The 12,681-nt window shown below is 48.8% G+C and overlaps 1 protein-coding gene across 1 annotated transcript in view; it reads right to left on the minus strand.

Moving 5' to 3' along the window:
- The window catches only part of LOC140459562 (myoferlin-like), a 124,347-nt gene extending 111,945 nt beyond the window's left edge, over positions 1 to 12,402 (minus strand). The window contains exons 1-5 of the mRNA XM_072553808.1: positions 12,330 to 12,402; positions 8,857 to 8,912; positions 5,429 to 5,520; positions 1,886 to 1,994; positions 1,171 to 1,234 (exon numbers count right to left, since the gene is read on the minus strand). Of these exons, the coding sequence (XP_072409909.1) occupies positions 1,171 to 1,234; positions 1,886 to 1,994; positions 5,429 to 5,520; positions 8,857 to 8,912; positions 12,330 to 12,402 (394 nt within the window). The remainder of the gene's footprint in view (positions 1 to 1,170; positions 1,235 to 1,885; positions 1,995 to 5,428; positions 5,521 to 8,856; positions 8,913 to 12,329) is intronic.
- Between the last annotated feature and the right edge of the window lie 279 nt (positions 12,403 to 12,681).

Genomic DNA, 12,681 nt, shown 5'->3' on the forward strand with positions numbered 1-12,681 from the left:
TTCAATGAGGCACCTCCCCCACCCAACCCCGCTCACTCCAACCCAAGCTTTGCGCAAAACCTATTGCGTTGCTGTTTGTGCAGACCTGAAGTATTAATTCTGCTCCTCTCTCTGTCCCTGTCTCCCTAAACCGATGCTCCCTGACCCACCAAGTCTTACCACAATTTCCAGTTTCTATTCAGTTTAAGGGCTCGTCCGTGTTTAGATTAGATTCCCAACAGTGTGGAAACAGGCCCTTTGGCCCAACAAGTCCACCCCGACCCTCCGAAGAGCAACCCACCCAGACCCATTCCCTATCCTGAACCCCAATGCACCTAACACTATGGGCAATGTGGCATGGCCAATTCACCTGACCTGCACATCTTTGGACTGTGGGAGGAAACCGGAGCACCCGGAGGAAACCCACACAGACACAGTCGAGGAATAGAACGCTTTTGCATTTAAGACAACCTGCACCGAGGGATACCTGGGGAGGTACAGCATGGTCAGATGGAGAGGAAAGATCCCTTGAAGTCTTGTGGCACAGTCGATAGTGACTCCCTGCCCGAGGCAAACGTTAACAGCTTGAGTGCTACCCCAGGTCACGGAAGGCAAGGCAAGCGTGCTCATAACACAACCTAAACGTGCAGCAATCTACAAATGCTTCCAACGCATGCTGGTGTGGCAGGGGATAGGAGCGGGAGAGATTGCTGATAAGGCACGTGATGGGAGCCTCTACCATCACCATCCATATCTCTCTCACACACACACACAGACACACACACACAGACACACACACACAGACACAGACATGAGTATTTTTTTCCATTGTGTTTTCCTGATTTGCTTTAGTGTGTAGCTTTGAGCTTTGCATTGATCTGTGTACATGGAGACAGGTAGGGCATTCCTTTGGCATCTGATGACTTAGCCTCTCTGTGGGCCTGTAAAACCACTTTGTTCATCACCATTTGCAACACTTGGATCTGTCCCCTTTGTGGTCCCACCTCTCACTTTACAGGCTGTGAAATCCATTCACTGCAGCTCCCAGTCACTGGATCCAGTCTGATTTCCCTCCACAATGTCAGGTAGCTCTCACGACCATGTTGCCTAGCTGACTGTGACAGTCCCGTGTTTGCGACTGCTCAACACAAGACCCACGCAGAAAGACAATTCGCACAGCGGCCCACTTACCTTCTTTCGTTTCTTTTTTATTGACGAGGGGTGGTTCATAGACGATTTCAAAGCTGAGCAGGTTCTGCAAACGAAACACATAAATTCCTAAACAAAGCCGTCTTCCGTTGTAACACCGTCCTCCCCAAAACAAGCAGCTTGACCAACTCAGGGACCTGAATCACCCCCTTCGTGCCCATGGCCTGTGCAAATCAGACACACGTTGAACACGGCAAAAATTGGTGTTTCACAGGAGCATAGGAGATCGGAGCAGGAGTGAGGCCTGAAGAGTTAGGAGCACAGATCTCGATTAAACAAGGACGTTTTCTTGTTAAAAAGAGCACCTGCAAGGGGAAAAGGGTGACAGACTGGCAGTGAGGTCGAGGGACGGAACTCAAGATGTTGGGGACCAGGCAGCTGCAGGCATGGCCACCGATGGTGGGTGACGAAGTTCAAAGGCTGGAAACTGGGGCAGCTCAGAGATCTCAGAAGGTGGCAACAAGTTACAGAAACAGGGCAAGACAAGAGCATGTAGGGATTTCAATTTTAGAACTGCATTTTCTGGATCGCGAGTCAACAAAGGCCTGAAGACATAGGGCAATAAGCAAATGGAACTCAATCCCAATTCGGATCCAAGCCGCCAATTTTTGGCAGAGCGCAGATTTGCAATGGGCGTAATTTGGGAATACAGGCAGGAGAGAGATCAGTCAGCTCTGCGTCTCCATTGAAACATCACCTTTGTTTTTTGCTTCTTCTTATCCAGCAGAGGGACTTTGACAAAAGATATATTCCTGCTCCTCTCCCCAACCAGATTGGCGAGCCGGACGTTGACGGATCCTAGGAACCTGTAGAGGACGAGTGAGATCAAATCCAGTTACAACGGGCTATCACGAAATGCAGTGGTATCACATCCACTTAGCAAACTTCATCACTGGCAACTTAAAACAGAAACCAAGTTTACATTCAAGGGTGGGGGAGGCAAAGGGTTACAGGTTCATAAATCATAAAGCACCGGAGACTGTTCAGTCCACTGGAAGATGGTCTTGGGTTTGGAAAATGCTGCATCTTATAGACAGTACAACAAGCAGTGAACACAATGTGCTGCTGAACGCCAAATTCCAACAAACAACCTCCTGCTCCTTGGGAATCAGTTCAGAGAAGGTTTACTGGATTCATCCCTGGAGTTAGCAGGTTGACTTGTGAGGAAGGTTAGACAGGCTGGACTCGCTTTCAGCACAGTTCAGAGCTGAATTCCAGAGGTGAGGTGAGAGTGACTGCCCTTGACATGAAGGCCACATTTGACCGAGCGTTGAATCAAGGAGCCCTGGCAAAACTGGAATCAATGGGCATCAGGGGGCAAACTCTCCACTGGTTGGAGTCATACTTGATATATAAGAAGTTGCTTGTGGTAGCTGGAGGTCAGTCATCTCAGCTCCAGGACATCTCTGCAGGAGTTCCTCAGGGTAGTGTCCTAGGCCCAACCACCTTCAGCTGCTTTCGCAATGACCTTCCCTCCGTCGTAAGGTCCGAAGTGGGGATGTTCGCCAATGATTGCACAAGTTTCTGCATTATTTGCAGATCCTGAAGCAGTCCGCTGTTCAAACGCAACAAGACCTGGACAATATCCAGGTTTGGCCTGATGAGTAGGTGAAAGTGAGAACGACAGATGCTGGAGATCAGAGTCGAGAAAGTGGTGCTAGAAGAGCACAGCAGGACAGGCAGCATCCGAGGAGCAGGAGAACTGATGTTTCATTCCTGATGAAGGGCTTATGCCCGAAATATCGATTCTCCTGGCCCTCAGATGCTGCCTGACCTGCTGTTGTTTTCCAGCACCACACTCTCGATTCTTGGGCTGATAAGTAGCAAGTAACATTCCCGCCATACAAATGCTAGGCAATGACCATCTCCCATAAGAGACAATCTGATCACCGCCCCTTGACATTCAATGTCACCATCACTGAATCGTCCACTATCCGTGGACTAGAAACCCCACCGGACTCACCATATAAACATAGTCTCTGACCTGCTCTTGTTGCGCTAAGAGTCTTGCAGTGAGTAACCCACATCCTGACTCCCCAAAGCCTGTCCACTATTTCCATGGAGTGTGATAGAAAACTCCCCACATCTGGATGAGTGCAGCTCCAACAACACTCAAGAAACTTGAGACCATTCAGGGCAAAGCAGCCCGTTTGATTGCCCCCACATCCACAAACATCCACTCCCTCCACCCCCATCGACACTCAGTAGTAGCAGTGTGTCTTATCTACAAGATGCAATTTACCGAAGATCTTTAGGCAGCACCTTCCAAACCTATGACCACTTCCATCTAAGAAGGACAAGGACTGCAGGCACATGGGAACACCACCTCCTGCAAGTTCCCCTCTGAGCCACACCCCGCCTGTGACTTGCAAACATATTGGCCGTTCCTTCAGTGTCCAAGTTAGGGGTTGCAAATTTCAGGATAGAGATGAGAAGGTTTTGTTTTGTCTATCAGAGGGTTGAGTATCGTTGGCACTCTCTGCCTCAGACAGCAGTGGAGGTAGGGTCACTGAATCTTTTTAAGGAGTGTAGGGATAGATTCTTGTTAGGCAAGGAAGTGAAGGCTCTTTGGGAATAGAGAGGAAAGTGGAATTCGAGATGCAAACAGACCAGCCACAATCTTATTGGATGGGGGAGCAGATTCGAGGGGCCAAATGGCCGAATTCTGTTCACAATCCCAACAGCATGAAAGCAGCTCGAATCCACATTGACCCTCTGAAGAGCATTCCTTCCAGCCTCAACCCCAAGCCTATCCCTGTTATCCTGCATTTCCCCACGGCCAATCCACCTAACCTGCCCAGCTTTGGACTGTGGGAGGAAACCCACACAGACACGGGGAGAACGTGCAAAATCTACACAGACAGTTGCCTGAGGGTGGAATCGGACCTGCGTCTCTGGAGCAGTGCGACTGACTTTGGTTCTCCCTAACTACCAGAGCCACTCCTCATTTTGGAGACAGGGAGGAATGGCTCCCATAGGCTGACAGATCAAGAACTAGAGGACACGGGTTGAGGACAAACCGGAAGAGAAATGTTTTGACGTGCCGAGGGGTTATGATCTGCAATGCACTGCCTGAACTTTCCCATCTAATCTTTCTTCCTCCTGTACAGACCTCAGAGGTCAGTGCATGGCATAAGTCTTCAACACTGGGCATCAAGACAATCAGCATGTGTGGTGCTTCCCAGCAGCTGCAATGGTGTCAGGGGAACGTCGCTCCCAGAGGGAGGTGGACACTGGCTCAAAGTTGGATTTCCAAAGGGAACTGGATGGATTGCAGGGCTGTGGGGAAAGCGGACTGAAGTGAATCGTTCCATAAAGGGGACCTGGTGGACCGAATGGCCTCACATGTTATATCTGTCCAAGGAGAATGGAGATGCTGCCCCAAGTCTTCAGAATGGCCTTGGTGGAGTGGGCTGGGAATCGTACAGCCACAGAGACAAGCCATGGCTCACCATGGAAACGGCGAAGGTTCACTAGATTGGTCCCTGAGAGAGGGGGCTGTCTTAGGATGAGAGACTGTGAAAGCGGTGTCTTCCCCAGAGTTGAGAAAAATGAGAGATGATTCCAATGAGACACGCAGATTCTGAAGGGGCTTGACAGAGTGGACACAGAGATTGTTGGCTGGGGGACCTTGAAGAGACAGAACGAGGGGCTGATCATTTCAGATCGAGGCGAGGAGAAATGCCTTCACACGTGGAGTCGTGAACCTTGGGAATTCTCAGCCCCGGGATGCTCTTTTAGGGAGCAAGGCTTTTCAGGAAGGTTCTCCTGGGGAATCCGGGTATTTGGGGAGCAGATGGGAAAGTGGAGTTGGAGTAGGAAATCAGCCGCGATGGAGGGAGATGGCAGAGCAGGCTCAAGGGGCCAAATGGCCTCCTTCTGCTGCTGCTGGGTTGTACAGTAACTGGTCTGTGCCAACGCTCCACACAAGCCTTCTCTCTCTCCACTTCATCTCACCTTAGCAGCGCATCTTTCTGATTCTCACACTTGCACCTTCTCTCTCTCTCTCGCTCCTCACACAAACTCTGCAAGTGACCCACTGTTCAAAACATGGAGATGAGAGTCTGGTAAACAACTGTGACTGTGCTTGGAAGCAGCTGCCAGCCATCATTGATTCTCAGCAGTGATTTTCCTCCGGGCGTTAAATTTTTATTTTAAACAATTTACTGACGGTTTTCGCCCTGAATCCCCCCATTGACGTGGGGCAACTGCTCCTTCACAAAGCACAGAATAAGGTTACCTGCCCTTTCCAACTTTGTCTTTGCCTTTCAGGTGAATCTGAAGAGAGGATTTGGCATCAAGAGGATTTCCTTTCAACTTGAACTCCAGCACCTAAAAGATTGAGATGGGAACCGTGACAATCACAAACATCCAACACGGGCAGCAGCTGTCCATAGAGCCATAGAGATGTACAGCACGGAAACAGACCCTTCGGTCCAACCCGTCCATGCTGACCCAGATATCCCAACCCAATCTAGTCCCACCTGCCAGCACCCGGCCCATATCCCTCCAAACCCTTCCTATTCATAGACCCATCCAAATGCCTTTTAAATGTTGCAATTGTACCAGCCTCCACCACTTCCTCTGGCAGCTCATTCCATACACACAACCACCCTCTGTGTTAAAAAGTTGCCCCTTATGTCTCTTTTATATCTTTCCCCTCTCACCCTAAACCTATGCCCCTCTAGTTCTGGACTCCCCCACCCCAGGGAAAAGACCTTGTCTATTTATCCTATCCATGCCCCCTCATGATTTTATAAACCTCTATAAGGTCACCCCTCAGCCTCCGACGCTCCGGGGAAAACAGCCCCAGCCTGTTCAGCCTCTCCCTGTAGCTCAAACCCTCCAACCCTGGCAACATCCTTGTAAATCTTTTCTGAACCCTTTCAAGTTTCACAACATCTTTCCGATAGGAAGGAAACCAGAATTGCACACAATATTCCAACAGTGGCCTAACCAATGTCCTGTACAGCCGCAACATGACCTCCTAACTCCTGTACTCAATACTCTGACCAATAAAGGAAAGTATACCAAACGCCTTCTTCACTATCCTATCTACCTGCGACTCCACTTTCAAGGAGCTATGAAGCTGCACTCCAAGATCTCTTTGTTCAGCAACATCCCCTAGGACCTTACCATTAAGTGTATAAGTCCTGCTAAGATTTGCTTTCCCAAAATGCAGCATCTCGCATTTACCAGAATGAAACTCCATCTGCCACTCCTCACCGCATTGACCCATCTGGTCCAGATCCTGTTGTAATCTGAGGTAACCCTTTTCGCTGTCCACTACACCTTCAATTTTGATGTCATCTGCAAATTTACCTCTTATGCTCACATCCAAATCATTTATGTAAATGACAAAAAGAAGAGGATCCAGCACTGATCCTTGTGGCATTCCACTGGTCACAGGCCTCCAGTCTGAAAAACAACCCTCCACCACCACCCTCTGTCTTCTACCTTTGAACCAGTTCTGTTTCCAAATGGTGAGTTCTCCCTGTATTCCGTGAGATCTAACCTTGCTAATCAGTCTCCCATGGGGAACCTTGTCGAACACCTTACTGAAGTCCATATACATCACATCTACCGCTCCGCCCTTATCAATCCTCTTTGTTATTTCTTCAAAAAACTCAATCACGTTTGTGAGACATGATTTCCCACATACAAAGCCACGAAAGCCATGTCCCCACCTACGCTGCATTCCCTCTGCCCCTTACAATATATTTCATTACTCGGACCACAGTGAGAATTTTGCAAGCACGTTTATCCAAGGGAAGGTCGACTGACATTACAGGCAGTCCAGAGAAGGTTCATTAGGCAAACCTGGGAATGGAGGAGAGGTTGAGCAGGTTGGACTTGTACTCGTTGGAGTTTAGACGAACGAGGCAACCCTATCGAAATATTTAAAATTCTTAGGGGACTTGACAAGATAGATACGGAGAAGTTGTTTCTCACTGTGGGAGGCAACGACCAGGAGGGTAATCTCAGAGTAAGGTTTGCCCATTTAAAACAGAGAATTCTTTACCTCAGGGGACTGGGGGATTAAGCATATTCAAAGATGAGATGGCCAGATCTTTATGCAGAAAGGGAATCGAGGGTTAAGGACTGTAAAATGGAGGGAAGGATTATCAGATCAACCATGACCTCATTGAATAGTGGAGCAGACTCAGTTGGCCAACATCTGCTCCGACTTCTTCTGGTCTACAGAGCTCACGTGGCTCTCACAGGCCCTGCGCATATCTCCCCACGTACTAACATATCTCCCCCTGTGCATCTCAGTCAGTTTTCCTTCACCCTCTCGTCCTGCCCTCCTCTGCCTGCTCTATCTCCCTCCCTGTCACCTCCCTACCACCATTACGCGTGGGGACACCTCCCACCTTGTACATGGCAGGTACTCATGTGATTCAGCCAACGTTGTCTATCTTATACGTTGCAGGCAAGGATGCCCTGAGGCATGGTACATTGGGGAAACCGAGCAAAGGCTACAACAACGGATGAATGGGCACCGCACAACAATCAACAGGCAGGAGGGTTCCCTCCCAGTTGGGGAACGCTTCAGTGGTCCAGGACATTCAGCGTCAGACCTTCGGGTGACCATCCTCCAAGGTGGACTTCGGGACAGGTAGCAGAGGAAAGTGGCCGAACAGAGGCTGATAGCTAAATTCGGTCCCCATAGGGAGGGCCTCAACTGGGACCTTGGGTTCATGTCACATTACAGGTGATCACCACTGCACTATATACACACACACACGGACACACGGACACACAGACGCACACACAGACACCCACACACACCCTTACAGACACACACACCCCCACACTCACACATCCACCCCCTCACAGACTTAAGACACTCTGCACTCACTACAGACACACATATACACTTTCTCATACTCACAACCCCCACCCCAGACAGACAGACAGACACACACACACACACACAAAAAGACCCACATGCACACATATTTTGTGGGGTGAATTTGTACTTGCAGAGTTACATTGTACTTTGCTCAAAAACTGCATACATTCATGTAGAACTCTGAGCTCAAAAACTGCATGAGTTTATGTAAAACTCTGTTATCTCACTTTTTAGATTAGAATCAATCTAAACATCAGGTCATAGACAGAGAAGACAGGGGGCTAACACCTTCAACATATTGTCTAGCTATCACCATTGTTAACAGCTAACCCGAGAATGCAACTTTTTTTTAAAAAAAGTTTTCTGATTTACACATGAAAGAAGTGAAACTCTCACTGTATTCTAACAGATGAAAGGCTTAACAGACAATCAATTTTTCAATGTATAATTTCAGTTACATCACACTGTAAATTCTTGCGATAAATTCTGTGTTAGGATTGAGCCCTCCACTACCACCTGATGAAGGAGCGTCGCTCCGAAAGCTAGTGTGCTTCCAATTAAACCTGTTGGACTATAACCTGGTGTTGTGTGATTTTTAACTTTGTCCACCCCAGTCCGACACCGTCATCTCCGAATCCTGTCACCGAGGGTCACTCTTGCCCATCCTGAGCACGGCTCCAACTGGGCCGTGTCAGGCTGATCACCTCCAAACTGCAACTCTAACTGGAGGTTGTTGTTGCTGATGCATGAGCGTTTTTCCGTGACTGCGCGTAAGGTGCCGAGGTCGACCCGGGGAGTGCTTTTCCACTTGCCTCATTCCACTTTACGTTCTTCTCCTCGTCCGACAGGCTTGTCCTCTTCTTTTTCCCTGGAAAGGTGCAAGGAAAAGAAAGTCAGAGTCGGGTATTAGTAGATGTGGCTCACCAACACTTCCCGCCCTTTCAGTTACCGCCCTTCCTCAGAAGGGGAAATGGCAGACAGGACGTATTACCTGAACCACCTTGCAGAACGGGACTGAGAGAAAGCAGAATGGGGCCTCATTTCTCAGAAGCTCAAGGGCAACGAGCAGAGGGATCTAAAGTCCAGACACTAACGGCGATATTCCAGGTTAATTAGAACACTAGAAAAATGTACCAGAAACAGCAATTGCTGGAGAAGCTCAGTGGGTCTGGCAGCATCTGTGGTGGGAAAGGTGTCTGTTGCTGATTACGCTCCTGCCTGTTTGATTTGCATCCATCCATTACCGCCACATGGCTCCGTTTGAAGCAACAAACTAACATCAGTCCAAACTACATCGGCCATTCCTTCACTCTTGCTCTCTCCCTAACAGCAGCGGAAACAGGATGGAATCCAATGGTGCACGGCACCTCACCACGACCTACTCAGGGTCAAATGGAGGAGGAGGGATCAGCACAAATGCTGGCCTCACTAGCGATCCCGGAGTGGTTAAATTGTGAATGATCAGAAGCCACAAGGCTCTCGAATTGTCGCTTCTTCCTCGAATGTCCGAGATGCCTTTACGCATGAGGTAGTCAAGACTGAAGGAATGGGATGCCAATAATATTGGTAATACAGACACAAAAATCGGATGTACAGGTATAACACAGTGGTATGGCAGCATTGCTATGACCAAGAGTTAGCACTACCACGACCTACAACTATAGAGCGCTGTTCACGCACTGTTAGTTGCCAACCAGAAGCAATATCAATTTAAAAAATCACCAAGTCACAGAAGTAAATGGTAAGGAGCCCCTTGAAGAAGAATGAACCTCTGTGGCTCAGTGAATAGCACTCTCACAAGATCCTGTGTTCAAGAGTATAGGAGTTGGGAGGTCATGTTGAGCCTGTGCAGGATACTGGTTAGGCCACTTTTGGAATTCTACATGCAATTTTGGTTTCCCTGCTCTGGTGTCGTGAAATTCAAAAGGGCTCAGAAAAGATTTACAAGGATGTTGCCAGGACGAGAGGGTTTGAGCTACAGGGAGAGGCTGAATAGGCTGAGGCTATTTTCCCTGGAGCATCAGAGGCTGAGGGGTGACCTTACAGAGGTTTATAAAATCATGAGGGGGCATGGATAGGGTGAATAGATAGACAAGGTCTTTTCCCTGGGGTGGGTGAGTCCAGAATGAGAGGGCATAGGTTTAGGGTGAGAACGGCAAGATTTAAAAGGGATCTAAGGGGCAACGTTTTCACACAGAGAGGGGTGTTTGCCAGAGGAAGTGGTGGAGGCTGGTACAACGACAACATTTAAAAGGCATCACCATCATTAATCACGGTAATTAATGAGGGTATGGAAAGCTGGTAAATAGGACAAAATCAGTTCAGGGTATCTGGTCGGTGCAGAGGAGTTGGACCAAAGGGTCTGTTTCTGTGTTGTACAACTCTATGACCCTAAGTAAAGAAATTCCTTCTCATGTCAGTCGTCAACTATCATTCTCTCATCTGAAAACTGTGTCCCTTCTCCATGGTTGAGATTCCCCAGCCGGAGGTGAAACAACTTCTCAGTGTCTACCCTGTCGAGCGCCCTCACAATATTGTTGCATTCCAATGGCTCTCCAACCAAACTGCCAAACTCCAGGGAATTTTAGACCCTATTTGTTCAGCATCTCATCACAGGACGAACCCCGCGTCCAAAAACAAAAATGGAAATTGCAGGAGAAACTCAACAGTGTCCGTGGAGAGAAAGCAGAGTTAACATTTCAAGTTGCGTGACCTTTCAGCAGAATGGATTGGAGCTCAGAAGTTGGAGTACAAATGCTCCAGACAGGGGCTGGGGACGGGTAAAGAAGCGAGAGAACAGGAAGGAGGAATACCGGCATTGGGACCACAAGTATGTAAAAATAAGTTGGCTGAGCTGAAAGTAGCCTATTTGAAGACAAGGCCTTAGGTATAGGAAATGGAAGATGTCCATTAAATTATTGATTATAGGCATTGAGTCCTGAAAGTGGAAAATGAGATGCTGCAATTCCAGCTTGTGCTGAATTTCACTGGAGCATTGCAGCAAGTCAGAGACAAAGATATTGGTCAGGGAACATGTTGTGTTGAAGAGGCAAGCAGCTGGAAGCCCTCACTCTTACCCCTCATCCAAAGGACATTCCAGTGAACCTTCACTGTACCAACTGCAATGCACGTTCAGCCTTCAAGCATGGAGTCAGAAATTGCAGTTGGTACTCCAGTTGTGGTCTCACCAAGGCCATTTACAGTTACAGTTAAGATTTCCCTATTCCTGTGCTCCAGTCCCCTTGTAATAAAAGCCAACATACCACCTGATTGTGAAAGGTACTGACATTCATGGAGAGAAAAAAAAATTGTGGTTTAGCAAATCTATCGCTCAAAACAAGTCACAAATACAGCCAAAGATTAGATAGGTGGAAATCTGGCTCAAGCAAAGACTTTTGTACCCCGCTCCAGGACTGGACACAGAAGTGGAGTTGAGAAGGGGGAAGCAGGTTGAAAGCGATACCACAACAAGCTGAGAAATTGCTTTCTCGGGAATGATAGGTCACATGGGGTGAGAAGATCACCGGGGTGCCTTGACAGCAAGTGTAGATCGGAATGTTTGGAGAAAGGGAGGGATTTATGGAAGAGAGGAAGCTTGTGAACTGGGAGAGGTATGACGAGTGGCGATGGAGGCTGAAATCACCACACAAGTGTGGAAAGCTACTTGCGACATAGTTTGAGGCGATTGGCGAGGAACTTGCTGCGATACAGCACAGAACAAAGAGAGAGTGGGTGGAACAAAGTGCAGTGCTCCAACAAGGAGACAGACCAAGTTCTGTGGTTCACAGAGAAGGGGCAAGTGATGTGGAGTCCAGCCAGATGAAGAAGCAATATGAGGGAAGAAGCCCTGAACCTCACCTCCATCAAGACCTTGATGTTGGTGTGAAGGCAAGGGCTTTATGCACTGACTAATGAACGTTTTGGAGGCAGTTTCAGACAGACAGTAACAACAATCACTCCGCTGAAGATCAACGGGGCAAGGAAAGCTGTGGGAACAAATGGGAGGCATCCGGGCTGGCATAAACTGAGAACCTGACTTGCAGAGAGTCACAACCGTGCTGAAGGAGCCCATTCAACCATCAAGCCCACCATGGCAGCTCTCAGTGAAGCACACCAATCAGTCACTTGTTCTGGGTTTGAAAACCTTCAGTCAATGACTTGAGGAAGGTTGACGCTGAGGCAAAGGCAGAGCTGTCCACAATGTAGATGGTGAAGGTCGCTAATAATGCATGGCCAGAACCACAACCTCGCCCCAACCCCCGTCCCCACCACAAACACTGCTCACCTCTGAAGAGCACAGACACGTGGAGTTGGGAGCTCTCCTGCCTGTAGGCGGCCAGTCCGCCCACACGCAGCATCCTCTCAGCCGTTCGGCCCTCACTTCGCTCTCATTCCCGGCTTGGCCGAAGCTCATGGCTGTCCCCGGGTGCTGCTGCCCGCCGTGGTCCGTGCCCCTGCCCCTGTTCACTGGCAGAATTCCCCATTTCTACCCAACCCCCCCCCACCCCCCCCCCGGAATGAGGGCAGCTTCACTGAGTGCAGCAAGGAGAGTCACGTGACAGCAGACAACAATCACATGACAACAGGATGGAATTCAGGTCACACGACAAGGTGACAGTGGGCAACAATGGGTGTCA

The sequence above is a fragment of the Chiloscyllium punctatum genome, chromosome 35, assembly GCF_047496795.1.
Source record: "Chiloscyllium punctatum isolate Juve2018m chromosome 35, sChiPun1.3, whole genome shotgun sequence".
NCBI lineage: Eukaryota > Metazoa > Chordata > Chondrichthyes > Orectolobiformes > Hemiscylliidae > Chiloscyllium > Chiloscyllium punctatum.